This window comes from Onthophagus taurus, chromosome 3, assembly GCF_036711975.1.
Source record: "Onthophagus taurus isolate NC chromosome 3, IU_Otau_3.0, whole genome shotgun sequence".
In the NCBI taxonomy this organism is placed as follows: domain Eukaryota; kingdom Metazoa; phylum Arthropoda; class Insecta; order Coleoptera; family Scarabaeidae; genus Onthophagus; species Onthophagus taurus.
In genome coordinates, this window is record NC_091968.1 from 25,655,693 (window position 1) to 25,675,426 (window position 19,734).

Below are 19,734 nucleotides of genomic sequence, written 5' to 3' on the forward strand. Positions count from 1 at the left end.
TTAAATAACATCAAATTTTTATTGGCGAAGTAAACGGCTTTATAAATTACACAAACTATGTACAAAAATAAACGTTAAATTCAAAGCTAACAAAAAAAAATCATGAAAGTTATTGTCACGTGATCAAATTTTTCTCACTATTTTTTCTTTTTCTTTTTCATACATTAATATGGCACTTACACTCGGGTTACAAAAAAAAATCTATACAAAAAAAAACTTACATCTACTAAAAAATCTTTTTACAAAGTGGATTTTTTTTCATTTTAATGTACATATTCATTTGTAAGTTGATATTGAGCTTCAACAATAACGCTCGTATAACCAGCCGAGGTTTGTTGATGCCCTTGTTTATAATCATGTCCATCATACATACTTTGTTGCTGCAACGCATGATTTTGGTTGTTATTAAAACAATTTGGTCCAAACGGAGAATGCTGTTGTTGTTGTTGTTGCTGCCCCAAATGATCACCAGAACAATATGGGTTATTCAAAGTTTGAAAATGCAAGTTATTCGTTTGCTGCTCACTTTCAACACTACTACAACTACTCGATGAAGCACTATAAGGTCTTTGTTGGTGCTGATTATTAATGGGATTTAAACTGTGTTGAGTTAACTCCGCGTCTGAGTAAGGATAAAAAATTTCTTGATGCGGATAATAAGGGTCATCATGAAAATTGGATAAATATATGGGATATTCGGTAGATGGTGTGGGAGTCGGATAAGAAACACCATTTGAGTCATTAAATTCTTCTTCCGGTTGTTGTACCGATGAAGGTGGTGTTACAACGGCTGTTGAAGCAGCTGATGTTCTTGGTAATTGATATTTTAATTGGTGATGACTAGAACGGGATGATGATGATTGAGGTGAGGAATTTCGTTCAATTATATTCGGTGAAGAAGCCTCCTCTTTAACGTTTCCTTGAGATTGATTTAAAACTAAATCTTTCGCTTCCACATCGCTAAAAATAAAAATTAATTAATTAAAAAATGTATTAATTTAAAAATTTTCTTTTAATTACCTTAAAACATAATTAACAGAAACTATACAATGGGGTCGTGATGATCTTGAATTGTGAACGATTGTGGCATAGCTTTGCATCCAAACCCAGCCGCCCCCCTTGCACATAAACCTATAGTACTTCGATGTAACCTGGCCCTTGAACAACACTGCAAAACAATTACGGGAGGAACGATTAAATTACACTCTACGGGTCGTAAAGATTGAAGCGGACGGCGAAATTAACTTTTAACGCTCGCCCCCCCAAAGCATTAAACTCGCACTCTCATTGGATCTAACTCTATATTGAAAGCTGAAGCTCAACAAACACAAAGAACCCTACGGTCTCTCTCCTTTTAAAAGTCTGTGCAAACTACGATAACGAAAATATCAATAATGCGCGAGTTTATCACAAAATATAACATGTTTAAACTTTAACCTTACATTGCAAATGAGATGATTTCATTAATTGCATATCGAAGACGTGGATGTAATGGTAAAGAGTTTTCTCGATGAGATCTTGGGGTTCATATCCTGTCAGCTGGGCCACTCTGAAAATTAACCCAACAAAAACAAATTAACAAAAAGTACTAAATAAACAAGAAACGACCCCCCATGAAATGTGATGATACCATCATCATATCATATTATTTTTTGTGTTTTAATGTGTGTGAAAATATTCACCTTGCGTCCAAAAAAATGAGTTTTAAGTCGAGACTCGCTCGAAACATGAACATGTTCTGGTGGAGTTTGATTTCGGTGATGGCGCTCGGAGGTAACGAGTGGCCCACAGCAACCAAACCCATATTCTGGTAACATCCTTCGTAAGGCGATTGGGAAGCGGTGAATTGTTTGACCTTGAGGTAGCCGCTACAGTGAATTACCTTTAAATTGCGAGAAAAGAAGACAAGTTGAGAGAAATAAAAGTCGAAATTTAATATAATAAAAGTAAATAAAAGTAAATAAAATTTAAAAAAAGGATAATCTTTAATAAAACAACCAAACCTCTTTCATCCGGGGACATAATTACTGTTTTACGGCACCGATATTTTTATTAGGCTATAAAATAAATAACTACCGGCGATGAGATTAAACTATACAAGAAATAAACATCATCAACTACACAAAAAAATTAACTTAAAAACCATTTTTCGTAATTATATCAATTTTGACATTGACATTTGACACTTAAATTAACCTCAAAAAAACACCTGTTAATATAGTCACAAGTAATTAATAAATTATTTCTTTTAACTTAATAAACACATGTTATTTTACTTATACATACCATATAATTAAATAATAAGTTAATAAATTCATAAATTCTCATTTTGAAAATGTAAATTATTTCTTTTAACTTTGAATATGTATAACTTGAATCATTGATGCTTTAAAATTTACACATCTTGTTATGGTTTATTTGCAAACTAGGCGGGATATATGAGCCACTTTTCCAATTAATTTCCATATAAGAACCAACTCGAAAGCGTACGTTACCACCACTTTAATTAAAAAATTAAATTGGGCCCCAATAAACTCACGCGATGTCGTTGTACCTTTAAGTACACATACATGTCTATGAATATCACTTTTTAATTTATTAAAAGAAAATTGATAATTTTTTGTTTGTTTCAATTAAATATCTTAATTTAAAATCATTTAATTTGTTTAAATAAATTAATTTCTAATTTTTAATTAATTCCACCAATAGATGGCGTAATCATATCAATTTTATTAACCCAACAATAATATTTTGACAATTAAAAAAAAACATAACCTATAACGTTATTCCGGAAATTAAGATTCTTTTCTTTGTGTTTTTCGGTAAGTAAGGGACGAGAGGGGTGTTTTTGTTTTGACATAGTTCTTCCGTTTCAGGTGTACAAGTCCGGACGTGACTTGAAGCGAGTTTTTCGCGGTTATAAAGTCAAAAGCCCGGTTGGGTTCAACGCGGCGTTACACGTGACGGTACAATGGGGCCCTTCGAGAACGTGACGTATCATAGGTATCTCGATTTTTTATTACTGCGAAGGTGTCCCTTTTCTTTCAAAACACGAGGAAAGATCTCCAGACCGCTTGACGCCTCCAAAAAAAAGAAATAAATCACGTTTACAACTTACCTTATAACCACCGTTGGTGAGACCTGCGTTTCGTTTTGCTAAAACGCATTTCATACGCAGAAAGAAAGCTCTTTCGCTTTCGTAATCTCGAGGAGCCGAACCCGGTTGAGGAGGAGTCGGTGTTAAAACGGCCGTCATTTCATCATGATCAGCTTGATGAATGTATTCGTAAATACTATTACCGGTTAGTTCAACCTAATACAAAATCTAATAAATAAAAATTTTAGAATAAAAATTGCAAATTTACCTGTGATAACCCAAGATGTACCGAAGCTGTTTCTGAAATATACATAATTTTTCCATCTGGGGCGACGACAAAAATGAATCCGTCGAGTGTTTGAAGTAGATAGGATCCCAATTCTTTGATGAGGGCGTCGCGAGGGTTCGGGGGGACCGGTTGTGCTCCCCAAGCATCCCCAAGTCCTTTAATAAATCAAAAAAACTCTTTTGGAGGCTGTTAAAAGGTAAACCGGAGACACGATTTGAATGTGAAAAGCTTCGTGTCCCTTTTTTGTCAAGATTTTTTTATAAAAACTATTAAGTACCAATTATTATTAAATTCAAATAGGGGCGATGATAAAACTTTTTTGTCGAGACTTCTTTGTTTGGGTCACGTACAAAAAGATCAAAACGATAAAATTAGGGTCTTTTTTTTTGTTAATAGGTAAAAAAACTCACCGTCTGGGAAAACTTGTCTCATCTTTAAATAAGAAGTTGTTAATCGAATAACAGAAGCTTTATCCAATTGAGAAGTAATAGCGGCTGGTAACGGTAGTAATTTTGCTAATTCCAAGAACTCGGCGTTTTCCTTTTCGCGCCGCGAACGAGCCGCGTTCTTACTTTTTTCTTTCATCGCTGCTTCCCCGGCGGAAACGACTATAAAAAATTTTAAACAAAATTGAAGAAATTACAAAACACTTTTGAAGATTAATTAAAAATAAAAGAACTTACAAAGCTGGGGAAGATTTCCATGCATTTTTTTGAAATTAAGTTATCTTGGACAGGGTATTTTCAGAGACAATTTTCATAAGGAAAGTGTTATCTTGAAATGTTTTTCGATACGTTTGTACCTGTGTATTTGATGTTGTCGGGTGCGTTTTTAAAAAAGGGGCGTTATAACGCGCCACGCCCTTGGCTTTGTTCGCCCTGTCCAATGGGGTTCTTATGGTACCCTGCGGTGCGTTTCCTTTTACTCAATGAGTTTAGCTTGTATAAAAGGTAACTTTTCTTATTCTCAAATAAGGGCACACCTATTTTTATTGTTATTGTTTGGGGCTAACAAATTGTGTTAAAACGTGAGTTAAGAATGGCACCTTTTTGACTCCTTTCTCTACTAAGTTTTAAATTAACTTTTGCATTAAATTTTAATTAAAAGTTAGGTTAAAATTTAGTTCACCCCCATCTAACGGAAATTATTAATATTAAATATTTTTGACATTATTGAATTTTACAAAAAAAAGGTTGATTTATTTAAAAAATCCCTCCAATGTACGTTTTTATGCACTCAAGGTATTTATTTAAAGTGATTTTAAGTTTTCAAATTAATTCGTGAAGTTTGATCGAAAATATAACCTAATTTTTGTATCCTGTCAATTTAAATTTGTTGGATTTTAAAAAAAATTGGGTGATTTATGACAATAAAGAGGTGGTGAGTTAATTTTATTGATTTTAAATCGTCAATTTATTAAGAATTCTATAATTTATACAGTTTACTTAAAAATTTTAATTTTAAAATAAATTAAATTAGTTTACCCCCATCTAGCGATGATTATTAATATTAAATATTTTTGACATTTCTGTCATTCTAAAATTGTTAAATTTCACAAAAAAAATTTGATTTATTTAAAAAATCCCTCCAAAGTACGTTTTTGTACACTCAAGATATTTATTTAAAGTGATTTTAAGTTTTAGGAAGAAATTTTTCTTTCCAAATTAATCCGTGAAGTTTGATCGAAAACATAACCTAAATTTTGTATCCTGTCAATTTAAATTTGTTGGACTTTTAAAAAATTGTTGTTATTTATGATATTAAAGAGGTGGTGAGTTAATTTTATTGATTTTAATTTGTCAATTTATTAAGAATTCTATAATTTATACGGTTTAGTTGAAAAATTTTAATTTTAAAATTAAGTAAATTAGTTCACCCCCATCTAGCGATGATTATTAATATTAAATATTTTTGACATTTCTGTCATTCTAAAATTGTTGAATTTTACCAAAAAAAGTTTGATTTATTTAAAGAATTCCTTCAAAATACGTTTTTGTACACTCTATTTATTTATAGAAATTGATTTTAAGTTTTACGAAGAAATTTTTCTTTCCAAATTAATCCGTGAAGTTTGATTGAAAACATAACCTAAATTTTTTTATCGTGTCAATTTAAATTTGTTGGATTTTTAAAAAATTGGGGTGATTTATGACAATAAAGAGGTGGTGAGTTCATTTTATTGATTTTAAATCATCAATTTATTAAGAATTCTATAATTTATAAAGTTTAGTTAAAAAAATTTAATTTTAAAATTAAGTAAATTAGTTAACCCCCATCTAGCGGTAATTATTAATATGAAATATTTTTGACATTTCTGTCATTCTAAAATTGTTGAATTTTACCAAAAAAAGGTTGATTTATTTAAAAAATCCCTTCAAAGTACGTTTTTGCACACTCAAGGTATTTATTTAAAGTGATTTGAAATTTTAGGAAAAAATTTTTCTTTCCAAATTAATCCGTGAAGTTTGATCGAAAACATAACCTAAATTTTTTATCCTCTCAATTTAAATTTGTTGGATTTATAAAAAATCGGGGTGATTTATGACAATAAAGAGGTGGTAAGTTAATTTTATTGATTTTAAATCGTCAATTTATTAAGAATTCTATAATTTATACAGTTTAGTTAAAAAATTATGGAATTACTGGAAACTACGACAGAGTTAAATTACCTAAACATTTTTCAGGTTACGATTTATATAGCATTTGTTGTTTAAATATAAACACTGAAGATCCTGAAATATTTCAAGAGGCTGTAAAAGAACAAAAATGGAAAGAAGCAATAGAAGAGAAATTAAATTCACTAGAAAAACTAAAAACATGGGAAAAACCCAATTTACCTGAAGGAAAAGAAGCTATAGAAACAAAATGGATATTCAAGATAAAAAAAGATGGCATAAATAAAGCAAGATGAGGGACCAGAGGATTTCAACAAAAATAAGAAGATATTTATAAATCTATATATGCCCCTGTGGCAAGAACAAGTACAATAAGAGTAATGTTAGCTCATGCAATAAGAAAAGGATGGAATATCAGACAATTGGAGCTTTCCTGAACAGAATACATACTCGAAAGTGAGGTTATATAATATATAACCTTCTAGTTTGTATATTATTATTGTATATTATACAAACTAGAAGGTTATGAATCAACGTCAAAGTATCAAAAACTGAATCGAGCAAGTTGAAACGATCACTTTATGATTGTTGTTTATATTTTGATAAGAAAATACGGCTCTTAGTTTATGTTGATGATTTATTGATAGTTGGAGAAAATATACATATAGAAGAAATGGTAAATAAATTAAAATTAAGAATTTAATGCTAAAGATTTAGGAAATGTAAAGACAGAAGTTTAAGAGACTTACGGCTAAACCAGAATATTTCTAGTTTTAGGCTCCTAGTTTTACACTAACACTGTTACTATGTAGAATTAACACTATACCTAGAACTAGAATCATTTGGGTTTAGCCGCACGTCTCTAAAGACGGCTAAACCCGAATGATTCTAGTTCTAGGTCTAGTGTTAGTTCTAGTTTTACACTAACACTGTTACTATGTAGAACTAACACTATCCCTAGAACTAGAATCATTTGGGTTTAGCCGCACGTCTCTAAAGACCGCTAAACCCGAATGATTCTAGTTCTAGGTATAATGTTAGTTCTAGTTTTACACTTGCACTATCACTAGAACTAACATTAGACCTAGAACTAGAAACATTGGGATTTAGCCGTCTTTAGAGACGTGCGGCTAAGCCCGAATGTTTCTAGTTCTAGGTCTAGTGTTAGTTCTAGTTTTACACTAACACTGTTACTATGTAAAACTAACACTACACCTAGAACTAGAATCATTTGGATTTAGCCGCACGTCTCTAAAGACGGCTAAACCCAAATGATTTTAGTTCTAGGTATAGTGTTAGTTCTAGTTTTACACTTGCCACTAACACTAGAACTAACACTACACCTAGAACTAGAAAGTTTCGGGTTTAATCGTGCATCTTCAGACTGAAATGAAATTCACTATATAAAGTTGACAAACCTAACGTGACAAAATTTGACACTAAACGATTAACCTTAATATATATTTCTTTTAATTGTGTTTAAGTTATAAAAAAAAAATAATGATGGTTATTAAAAAAAAATCGATTCCTTCCACATCGTTAAAAATATAAATAAAATCCTTACCAGTCATCTTTACATAACGATAAATTCGTTTTAAATCCACACTATTAAAACAAACTTTAATAAAAAAAAAGTTGTTTGAATAAGACCACATTCGTTGGAGTCCGCACAAGAAACTAAACCCAAAAAAACGAATACAAATGTCCAAACCAAACGAATCCTTCCAATTACTTCTCCTAAAACAGCAATTCGTGCTTTTTTCGCGTTTTTAACCCCGGATTTACCTACAGCCCCACAGTTAAAGGACCGTTTTTACCTTTAAATACGGAATTCCCCAATTCACTTTTTTTCTCTTTTATCCGGGGGCCATAAACAGGTAATATAAAGAAAATGTAATATTGTTCAAAACATGTTGAAACATTTTTATTGTATTTTCATATTTTTTTATTGTTATAAAATTTTATTTGACCATCTGGTATCTTATCGATAGAATTATTTCGGTGAAAGCGTCTCGAAATAATAATAATAATAATAAGTGATAATAATTCAATAAATCGAGCTTTCGCTTCAACCCGAACAAAGCGTATTAGGATCAAAACCAATTCATTTTAACCCGGCCCCGGTTCCTTTCAGGCTTTAGACGATAAAAGCGAAAACGTTAACGAACGAGACTGCGCATATATTTGTGGGGATTATAACTTGGATTATCATATATATATTATAATAAATTTGAAGTTGTTAGATGATTAATTTGTATTGTGGTGCTTTTGTAATTTAAGTATAAAAGTGAAACTTAAGTAACTTAAATCATACTTTTCACATCGCCATTGGTCACGAATAGCTGATTCGTGAATTTAAACAATACCCCGGCACAACGAGAAAACAGTTTATGTAAATTTAGACGTGTTTGTTTACGTTTTGTATCGCGTACAAGAAACTTTATAACCACTTTGTAACCACTTTAAACTTAAAATCGACTTTTTGGTTTAATTTGATTTGATTAATTTTTTTTGACTTACCAGATGAAGATAATTTTCCCATCATATTATTCTTGTCATATCACAATCTTAGTTATGAATCGAGTGCACATTTTTATCTGGAACTAAAACTTCCCGGAATCTGATAAATTAAGATTCGTCATTTAAAAGTTATTTTTTTTGTCTTTGTCTTATTCTTGATTTTTTTTTGTTGTAGAAGCTGACCGAGTTCTTGGTTGCTCTTGCGTTCTTCTCGTGCACTTTGCTCGGTAAGATTGCTGACTTTGCAAACTTGGTTTATTAGATATATGTTATAGTCACACATATATAAGCGACCTTGTATTATATTGTTGTCGGTTGTGTTTTGTTTATTGTTAAACAAATGAGTCTTGTATAAAAAGTTTGAAATACTTGAAAAGAAGTGGAATAAAAGAGTTTTATGGATCACTAAAAAAATAAATTGTAAAATTTTAAATCTTTTATTATTTAATATTTAATTTAATGATGAGGGGGGTTAATCATTTATAAAAAATTATTTGGGTATATTTATTTATTTTTTATTAAAATTCCAAACATTTTTTCAAAAAGTTTTTTGACACCGACTTTTAATAACATAATCATGATTCATTTGCGTTATTTAACGAACATTAACCTTTAACAACATAAAAAATTAGCTGAATTACTAAAAATCAATTCTCTTTTTTTCTAGGATTCCGAATTAACTCCAATTAACAACAACCCAATTACTCGGTAAGAAATTTTGATTATACCCCTTCATTTTTATCCCACGAATTTTAAAACGGCATAAAAAGGGCGATTTAATACACCTTATCCCTTTGTTTTCCCGTCCTTTCTATTCGCCTCTCAAAAGGTGAAACAAAAGGTCCATTTTTTCACGGTACCCCGCGTGTGGGTTCGAGGAACGGATCCGAAATCCCGTCGATTTTCACGGGACATTAAAGCCGCCTTCACACCGCATAAACTCTGTCTTCTCGTCGCGATGCGTTTCGCCGAGAAATTCGCCGTCGGTCGATAAACAGACGGACAGAAGAAGAAACGAACGCGGCAAAGAAAAAAAACGTTCTATGTGTGTGTGTGTGTGAGTGGAAGGTGTGTAGAAATGAAAAAAAAAGAAAAGTTTGAAACAAAACGAAAAGGAAAATATGAAATAAAATAAGTTAAGGGGACGCGCTTACTGTGAACGACGGCGACAGTGTCGATTCTAAGAATTAACACTACTCAGAAACTCATAATAACACCGACACAGATTTTTATCGTTTTCTATTATTATTATTATTTTGTTTTTAAGTTTTAAAACTTTTTGTTTTAAAAATCAAAATTCTACACGTATTTGGAATAAATAAGGCGAAGGAAATATGTATTTGTGTCAATGTGGCTTCTAGAAAAAGTTAAAAGGTCATACTACATCACGCTGGACGAAGTAGAACCAGAAAGGCACTGTAAAAGGAAACCACGGCCAGAAAATAGTATTTCAACGGCAAAATATGTATTTATAAAGAACCTGCAAAAAGAAACAGCAAAAACCGAGCAAGAGAAAGAATGGTGACTAAAATCATCGAGTCTATTAATGCAGCAGGATGCAAAAAGATGATTGACGGACCAGTGGCGTTTTCTACATGTTAGTGTTATTTCTAGTTTTACACTAGCACTATGACTAGAACTAACACAAGACCTAGAACTAGAATAGACTAAATCCGAATGTTGCTAGTTCTCGGTGTAGTGTTAGTTCTAGTGGCAGTGCTAGGTAGCCCTAGTTAAAAAATCACTTAAAATGAGTCCAAACTCGACATCTTTTAATAATACAATAATAATAATAAACCATTTATTGATACAAAATCAAATTAACAAAATAAGACAAAATGGCAAAATAAGAAAATGAATATCAAAAGGGACACCACAGCAAGCTGGTTTTATAGGTGCCCCTTAAAAATGAAAAAAAGAAAAAAATATATATAATTATTTATAATTCCAAAATAAAACTTAAATATTCTTTCTTATCACAAATACAACAACTGCAAGACAAAATAATGTACGTAAAAGTAAAGTGTAAAAGTTTGCATGCAGTGACCGGAATAGCTAATAGCTACAAACAATGTTTAAAAGTTTGAATTCGATGTTTGGAAATACAAATTAAGTTTTTATGCCTCAAATTCAGATGAACATCTCAGCTTATACTTCTAGACTACTTCTGGACCCTCTCTATTCTCTGCACATTATTCATCGTCAAACAAGGCCCATAAACAAGCTCACAATAATTAAATGGTGAAAGAATCAAAGAATCACACAGAATCAACTTGGCATCTTAATTCAATAAATGTCTATTGGGGTAAAGCATTTTTAATTACATGATCGGTGAAACGTAAATCACTGTCAACCACAAGACCCAAAATTTTTACTTTATTAACGAATTTTAACTTTAACTTTAGTATTGATATTAATGGAGATACAATCACTTCCGGTTTGAAACGACAATTTTGACATATTTGTCATCTTCATTAAAAAACCTTTAAAATGAATCCAAACAAGACGCACTTATCTCAAAAAACAAAAAAGTTAGAACAAAAAACATTAAACCCGAAGTTAGCAACAATGAAGATAGCAATTTAATTTTTAAATATTAATACCAACCTTAATTTTTGATTTCTTTTATTATATTTTTCATTTTGTGACAAATATTAAGACATTTTATAAAAATTAAGAATATGTCAAAATGACATTGACATTTTTGACAGTTGCTTATACTCGAGTAATAGTGGAATTAAATTTATCATGTTTGAACTCATTTTAAAGAATTTTTCACGACGGTTACAAATATGTCAAAATTGAGGTTGACATTTTAAACCTGAAGTTAGTTATCATATAATAGACAAATGGACAACTTCATGTTGTTCTTTCATGACGTATTCTTTATTAAAAAAAACCTTTAAAATGAGTGCAAACAAGACGCAGTTATCTCAAAAAACAAAGAAGTTAGAATAAAAAACATTAAACCCGAAGTTAGCAACAATGAAGATAGCAATTTAATTTTTAAATATTAATACCAACCTTAATTTTTGATTTCTTGATTACTAATATTAATTATTAACATATTATGCCACACATTTTGACGGTTACAAATATGTCAAAATTGAGGTTAACATTTTAAACCTGAAGTTAGTTATTATATAATAGACAAATGGACAACTTCATGGTGTTCTTTCATTACGTATTCTTTATTAAAAAAACCTTTAAAATGAATCCAAACAACACGCACTTATCTCAAAAAACAAAAAAGTTAGAATAAAAAACATTAAACCCGAAGTTAGCAACAATGAAGATAGCAATTCAATTTTAAATATTAATACCAACCTTAATTTTTGATTTTTTTTATTATATTTTTGTTTTTGTAACAAATATTAAGACATTTTATAAAAAACAGGAATATGTCAAAATGACGTTGACATTTCAAACCGGAAGTTGCTTATATCTCGAATAATATTGGAATTAAACGTATCATGTTTGGACTCATTTTAAAGGATTTTTCACGACGATTACAAATATGTCAAAATTGACGTTGACATTCTTAACCGGAAGTTAACCATAACTTCATTAATATTGAAGATAAATATGTCGTGTTTGTACTCATTTTAAAGGATTTTTAATGAAGATTACAAATATATCAAAATTGAGATTGCCATTTTAAACCTGAAGTTAGTTATCATATAATACTTTTCCGTACTTTCTTTTTATTTTTAACGTATTTTTTGGGTCATTTCACATTGATTAAAAAAAAATCGTCTATTTTTAAGCCACATGATGATTTTTGATTTTTTCCCAAGTTTTTTAATATTTCTTTTGTTAAAAAAGAGATGCAGAATTCGTAACCTTGGACTCCACCTTGAAACTGATTTAAGATTTCGCAACCATATTTCTTATGTTATCCAAGCGGCTTATGCTAAATTAAAGGCTTTTTTCCCCTTGTCGACACAAACTGGGCTCTCACACCAAAGCAACGTCATGCCAATCGCTGGTTTTATCTCGATTTAATTTTGTCGATGTGGTGTATGGGCCTTATTTGTTGAAGGTAGATCAGCGACTACAAAATGCTTGCCTGCGATTTATTTTTGGTATTAGGAAGTATGATCAAATATCACACAAATTGGCCACATTGGGGTGGTTGAACATGGATAGACGTAGGCAGCTTCACTGTGCCGTTTTTTATCATAGACCTCATTAACCAACAGTGATTTAACTAATTCTCTCCACCATGTTTCAATGCAGTTTTTATAAAAAAGAAATTCTATTGGACTCTATTCTATATTTCTATATGGTATTGGTCTACACTGGCGACATTGGATGCTTTCACTTGGATCGTGATGATGGAGTGTTCACTTTTTATTTAATTTTTTTATGTATGCAATACAGTAGTTTTTTGTTTTACCGCTTCTTTGTGTTGGCTTTTCATGTGGTATTACAGTTAATTTAGGTTAAGTTTGAGTAAAACTCGTGCGTTCTGAACTTCGCCTTTTCACCTAGATGTTTTAATTTCTGTAATGTTCTCAATGTTGTTTCTCACATTATCAAAAATAAAAATAAAATCTTGCTCGAAGATAATCAATGAATTGTATTAGAACTAACTTCACACTTATATCCTGTCAAAAATTGACAACTCAAAATTAATGACAACTATTTCATGTAATTAATTTTTTTGTGTAAATAATAATTTTTTAAAGTAACCTTTACAATGTCGCCTCGGTAAACAAAGAACTAAAACCGCCCCCGTGTTTACCCAGACATATTTCTTTATCTTTTTTATTTATTTTCTTCTCCTACCATTTTTTTGTTTTTCATCTCCTTTTTTATTTCAAGTTTCTTCAAACGTTCTCGTATTTTCCTTCTTTTATTTACATTACTTTGTTCCGTCGTTTTTTTCAACTTGCCACTTCTTAAATAAACACCTTCACTTAAAAGATTTTTACAATTTTAATATACAGAGTGTTCATATTGAACGGGCAACTTGATAAAAATAAATTTTAATGAAAGAATTTTGAATCGTGAAAGAATGCGACGAAAAAAGGGACGTTGGATTTGCTAAATGTTACTCTAAACATTCTCCGGTAATCTTCTATATAGTATCCGTAGTAGTATTTATAGGGCGGAAGGCGAGTCATTAGGGTTGTTGTGTTGAGGTTGGTCGTCGAGTTTTACTTTTAGGAGTTGATTTTGAGACTCGTAACGCAGTTGGCGTCTTTCGCGTTAATTATAACTTCAAAATTCTCGTTCTCTCTCTTTCTTCTTTTCTCTTTCTTTCGTAATAAACCTTCGATTAATGGTGTGTTGTTTCTAAAACGATCCCGTTTCCGGTTTTAAATACTTTTCAGAAATACTATTTAATTTAAGTATTTATACAATCAAATTTCTTCGATTCAATTAAAATAAAAGTATTTGTTTTATTTTATTACGCCAATACTCGTAACTACACCCCTATTATTATTGTTAGTTACAATTGTAAGGGGAGGATTTATTTTTATGAGGCGGATTTATTCGGTCAGTTTACATTAGATTAACTTAATTCTTACGATTTTCAATGTTTTTCTTTTTAATATTAATAATTAAATGTAATAATTTAAAAAATTATTTAAGAAAAAATTAGGTTGGTACTAAATATTTTGACATTAATCAAATTGACGTATAAAAAACGTAAAAAGTGAGGTTAAAATAATTTTTAATTTAAAGGTTTTTATTTTTTAATTTATCGACTCGAATTTATTCAGTGAGTTTACATTGGATTAACCAAATTCTTACGATTTTCAATGTTTTTTTAAATATTAATAAAATTAAACAATTAAAAAAAAATTAGGTTGGTACTAAACGTATTAATTTATAATTGACAAATTTCACATTAATCAAATTGACGTTTAAGAAACGTAAAAAGTGAGGTTGAAATAATTCCAGGTTTAAGATTTCTCATAATTTAAAAGTTTTTATTTTTTAATTTATCGTTTAATTTGTCGAGTCGGATTTATTCGGTGAGTTTACGTTGGATTAACTCAATTCTTACGATTTTCAATGTTTTGACTGATAATTGACGTTTAAAAAACGTAAAAAGTGAGGTTAAAATAATTCATAATTTAAAGGTTTTTATTTTTTAATTTATTGTATCGAATCGAATTTATTCAATGAGTTTACATTAGATTAACCAAATTCTTACGATTTTCAATATTTTTTTAAATATTAATAAAATTAAACAATTAAAAAAAAATTAGGTTGGTACTAAATGTATTAATTTATAATTGACAAATTTCACATTAATCAAATTGACGTTTAAAAAACGTAAAAAGTGAGGTTAAAATAATTCATAATTTAAAGGTTTTTTTTTAATTTGTCGTTTAATGTATCGAGTCGAATTTATTTACATTGGATTATCTAAATTCTTACGATTTTCAATATTTTTTTTAAATATTAATAATTTTACTAAAAAAAATTAGGTTGGTACTAAATATATTGACATGAATCAAATTGACGTTTAAAAAACGTAAAAAGTGAGGTTAAAATAATTGGTGATTTAAGATTTCTCATAATTTAAAGGTATTTATTTTTTAATTTATCGTTTTTACTTTATCGTTAGGTTTGAAAGTAAATTTTTTTATTACAATATTTATTTTATTTATATCGGTGACACAATCGGAAAAGGCATAAATTTAAAAACCTAATAGGTTTTTTAAAACGCCAATATAAACAGCTCGGATTTGTTAATTACCCGAACGTATTTTACTTCCTTTCTCTTTCCATCATAACCTCACTTTTAATTCTTTCTTTTTCTCGCTTAATTCTTTTTATTTTAAAACTTTTGTATTTATGTCGAAGAGTTTCGTCTGGAATCTCGCGACGTTATTGTCGTAGACCAAACAACAACACACTCGGTCTTATTTCGTAAACGGTCATAAATCAATTTTTATATTAACCAAAAAGAAGAAGTAAATAACAAGAATACATAGTAAGTAACGGAGATTTCTTGTTGAAACCGTTAAAAACTGATGAATAAGATAAGATGATTCACACGTGTTTGTATTAGAGATTTAGTTTGAGAGTATTGATGGTTTTAACAGACCCGTATCTTTTCCTGTCTCGAGGAAGTAACCAAGGTGGTCTTTTTTGTACGCTAGTTCTCCCCTTTGCGAAATTTAATACTTTTATAACCCACGAAAACTTTTTCTTTCACTTTATCTTTTATAATCGATGTTGTCAAAACATAATTTGTTTATTAACTTTTTTTTTTAACTTATTTTAGGTGAGAAAGGAAAGTGATAAATCGTTTGGTAAATGTTTATGGAGGAAAGTGTTTCGAAAAAGATTTGAAGCAAACGGAACCTGGTATTAAGCGTTAATCCCACTTTCGACCCCGTATTTTCTTTTCCTAATCCCCTCGGATAGCTCCCGGATACTCTGTATACTCGAAGCTCTTCACGAATTAAGGGTACGTTTAAAATTACCACCCTCTCAAAATTACAACAAAAAAAAATTTCTTTTCCATAACTCACCCAAAACACTAACATTTAATCATCTCACTAAAAACTTTCTTCTTTCACCGAAATCATCCCGTTTTAAACCCGAAACAACACAAAAACACATCTCTTAACTTTCAATAATTCAAAATGATACACTTTCATTAATAAAAATTTATACAAATTAAAGTTGTCTTTGAGACGTTCAAACATCAACTACTCACCTCTTTCGATGACGTCCAAACGCTTTCGTGCTTTTGGGGGGAAGACGACGGAGAAAAAGGGGGCGTTGAAGAAGACGACGATGTCGGGCGACGAAGGACGATAAAAAAAAACGTTGAAAAAGAAAACGACGAAGGAAAATAAATTGATATAATAAAACGATAAGAAAAGAGATAATAACACTTATAGCGCGCGATATTGATGATTGTTGAATGGATTTGTTGGATTGTCGGAGAACGAGAACGTTTCCGACGGTTGTGATGGTGCGATGACGACGGCGACGACGCCGCGTCTCTTGGCGTCGATGTTCTGCGCCCCCCGGGGGCGGATCCTAACCCAACCCAACCCTCTATTTGCATTTTATAGCCATCACCCCCTTTATTTGTTTAAAGAGAATATTATCGAATTGAATTGATATAAAAATGATTAAATTTTATTATTTGTTTTTAGACAAGCTGAAGATTTGAAAATAATTTATATCAGGAGTACGCATTGTATTGAAAATACAAAAAAAATAACAAACTGTGATATCAAGACAATTCGCTCTCGGTTAACCGAAATGAAAGAGAGATCTCTTCGTGAAATAACGGAAGTTGACAATTCCACAGACGATATGACTTTGTAAAGATTCTTAATGTATCTGGAAATTAGAAAATAGCACTGTCTTAATGAGAAAACGATGATTTATTGAGGATATTTTTGAGATATAATGAGGGCATAATTTATTTTATTGCTGATGTCCAAAAAATAAATTACAAAGCTTTAATCTTGATTACGAGTTCCATTTTCACTTGGTCACAACCCAAGTGCTTCTTTGATGAAAAATATTTATGCCATAAATAATCAAATTAAAAATCCAAGCCTTAAGATGTTGTAATCAACTGCTTCCATCCATCTAATCGCTACAGTCCAATTCGGACCTTGTCTATTTTCCTCCTCCAGACCAGTCTGTTCCTCGCTATCACTTTTCAATTATGCACCTATAGTATGGTTCGTGCATCTATTTCCAATTTATCCCGCCAGCGATTACCTGGTTTTCTTATCTGCCTTCAAGTTCCTTCAGATCCACTCTTTTGAACCTCCATTCTTTCTATATGGCCCGCCCATTTGAGCCTTTGCAATTTTATATATGTTGAAACGCTTCCTTGAAGAGTTCATAATGTACAGGGTGTCCCAATTTCGTTGTCCGCATAGGCTATCTCCGAAACTGAAGCTAATACATTAATAGCAAGGTCTATAGAACATAAGGTTACCCAATTCCCTATGCCTCTGTAGTATCGATTATTACCCCGGAGAATGACGTCACTGGTTCGATACAGTCAGAGTAGAGTTGAGTAAAAGATAGCCTATACTGTGGTACAGTCTATATAAAATATTTAAACTTGGCATCGTGTTGTGTTGTTCATCGAACCAGCTACGTCACTGACCCAACTTGCCCCTCAGAGGAGGAGAATCGGCATTAGGTAACCTTATGTTCTATAGACCTTGCATTAATACAATAATTAGAGTGGACATCTTGGAGACTTGCATGACCGAGGGAGGGGAGGGGGGTTTATAACATACTAGGTTATAACTTATAACATTAATCGCCTAGGATCTTCAGAAAATGTTTCTATGACTTCTAACTCTATCTCATTCTTTTTTTTCTGACACAAGATTTTTATGCACACTCATTAAACATAGTCGATTTAAACGGTTTTCCTCCATTGTAGATCTTAACCATGTTTTGACACGTCTTAATGTGCTAAATGATCTTTCTATTGTACTTGTGGAACAAGGCTGCGTTATTGACATTATTAAAGCATTTTTATAAGAATATATTAGCTTCTTTAATCACTTCAACCATTTCCAGATCTTTTAAGATCTGTCTATCAAGGTTTTTCTCAGCCCAGACATGATACCACAATTCAGTTTCAGACTGAAGCTCTTTCAGGTCGTACTATTCATCAATAGATTTTGCTCCCTGTTTAAAATCTTCAAATTTAGCATAAGATAAGGATGTAGGGATAATATAGAAAAGGTCGGTACGTTTTCTACAGAAAATCTGTTTTGCATTGCTGACGTTAAAGAGTCCAGGTATGGAATAAGTATCGTACCTTTCCAATACTCAGCAGGTGAATCTGCAGGAGTGTTTGAACGATGCTGCTGGTGCTTTACTATTCTGGATGGATGAAGTTCTATTTGTATTTTCTCCGCAATCCTTGGTAGAAGCAAAGAGATCTTTCATCATGGCATCCGTAGTTTGACGATCAACAATTTTCTTAATGTGGTTCGTACATTGGAGGAGATCCCTTTGACTGCAAAACATTTGCAACAGGTTCCAGTAAAGCAGAGTACTTAGATATAATGCAGGTGGAGGTATTAAATAGGCTGTCTTTCTTGTAGCAGTGTTTCCTTCCTCTGCGAGTCTCTCTAGACCATGTACGATTCCTAAGAAGTTTTGCATGAAGATAGAAATACTTCGGTATTTTTGAGACCATCTTGTTTCGCACAGAGCTAGTGTATTTGCAGCGCAATACTGCATCCTCTGGCTACTCCCATGCATACAATACTCGTTTTCGACTCATTTGGCATGCACTCTGATGTTCACACTTTCTCTTTGAGGTCAGTCAACGCTTTGGTGAGGTCATGGCCTCCATTCTTCAGTAGTTTCGCTGGTATATTACCATCTCTAGGTGATAAGGAGGTTCTGCAAACTCCTCCCCCTCCGCCGGCTGTTATCCCTGTACTTTCGTGCTCCGCTGTATCATGGGTGTCGTTCAGCAGTTCTTCAAAGTATTCATTCCATCTTTTATCGATTTGGTGGGTATCTCCAATTGTCTGCTCTTCTTAAGTAAGTCTTTTTTGAAAATATTGTCCTCCCTATATGCTTTCCTTAGGTTATTGTTTTGGAATTTTTATTCCTGAGTATTGAGCACTCTTTTGTTGTTCTTCTGACTTTCTCGTATTTGGCTCTCTGTGCTCTGGTCGGTCTTGCCGTATATAACCAAGATTAATAACAGGAAATTTACAAGAGGCATTGTTATTTTGCTCCATTCTTCAGTAATTACGTCCTTCAGCATTGTTTTTGAAGTTATGCCGATTCTTAAACTCCCATAAATCCCATATGTGTTCAATGGGATTGAGAGCTGGTAATTGTGGGGGTGTATGCAATTGTTAATTATTAATTAACTATTTCTGCAGTGTACTTGGGATCGTTGTCTTGTTGGAACAAGAATCCATTCTCTATGCCTAATTTATTAACGGTCTGATTCGATAAAAACAATCAACACCATTACACCTCCGCCGCTGTTTTTTCTGTTGGAGCGAGATTCTATCTGTCGAGAGCAGTTTCTTGCTTCTACCATACTAGATTGTAATTCCATACTTGCACACAGTATCACTGCAAATGTGAATGCGATTTTGGAAGCCGTAAGATTTAGATTTTGCCGCACTTCTTTAATAATGTGGCGTTTTTCTCTCTCAATCAGCTTAGACGGGCGTCTTAAATACGGCCTCGAAGCAGTGGATTTATAATTTTTAATAACT

At 31.6% G+C, this 19,734-nt stretch overlaps 2 protein-coding genes across 5 annotated transcripts in view; one reads left to right on the forward strand and one right to left on the reverse strand.

The window, feature by feature from the left end:
* On the reverse strand, positions 1–16,468 carry LOC111416412 (single-minded homolog 1-like). 4 transcript variants are annotated; one of them, XM_023048421.2, is made up of 8 exons: positions 16,209–16,468; positions 3,797–3,994; positions 3,366–3,541; positions 3,119–3,313; positions 1,683–1,882; positions 1,443–1,549; positions 1,021–1,168; positions 1–960 (listed from the first exon to the last, which is right to left on the reverse strand). In XM_023048421.2, exons 2-8 carry the CDS (start codon positions 3,969–3,971, stop codon positions 264–266), a joined length of 1,698 nt encoding a protein of 565 aa, XP_022904189.1. In that variant the 5' UTR covers positions 3,972–3,994; positions 16,209–16,468; the 3' UTR covers positions 1–263. The 4 variants fall into 4 exon arrangements, with proteins under 4 accessions (XP_022904189.1, XP_022904190.1, XP_071051610.1 ...); XM_023048422.2 differs by lacking the exon at positions 16,209–16,468 and adding an exon at positions 16,021–16,181; XM_071195509.1 differs by lacking the exon at positions 16,209–16,468 and adding an exon at positions 8,522–8,746.
* LOC111416419 (Ferredoxin 2) overlaps positions 3,493–19,734 on the forward strand; it is a 19,036-nt gene continuing 2,794 nt past the window's right edge. Inside the window, exons 1-4 of the mRNA XM_023048435.2 lie at positions 3,493–3,582; positions 8,697–8,748; positions 9,189–9,229; positions 15,771–15,956. The gene's annotated coding sequence lies outside the window, so the exon portion shown is untranslated. The remainder of the gene's footprint in view (positions 3,583–8,696; positions 8,749–9,188; positions 9,230–15,770; positions 15,957–19,734) is intronic.

Bases quoted from the DNA above. Each gene is read 5' to 3' on its own strand.
- LOC111416412 (XM_071195509.1), bottom strand. From the start codon at position 8,546: ATGATGGGAAAATTATCTTCATCTG. The intron at 3,314-3,365 runs GTAAATTTGCAA...ATTTTGTATTAG, and splicing joins TACATCTTGGGTTATCACAG to GTTGAACTAACCGGTAATAG. The intron at 1,169-1,442 runs GTAAGGTTAAAG...ATTGTTTTGCAG, and splicing joins GAAATCATCTCATTTGCAAT to TGTTGTTCAAGGGCCAGGTT.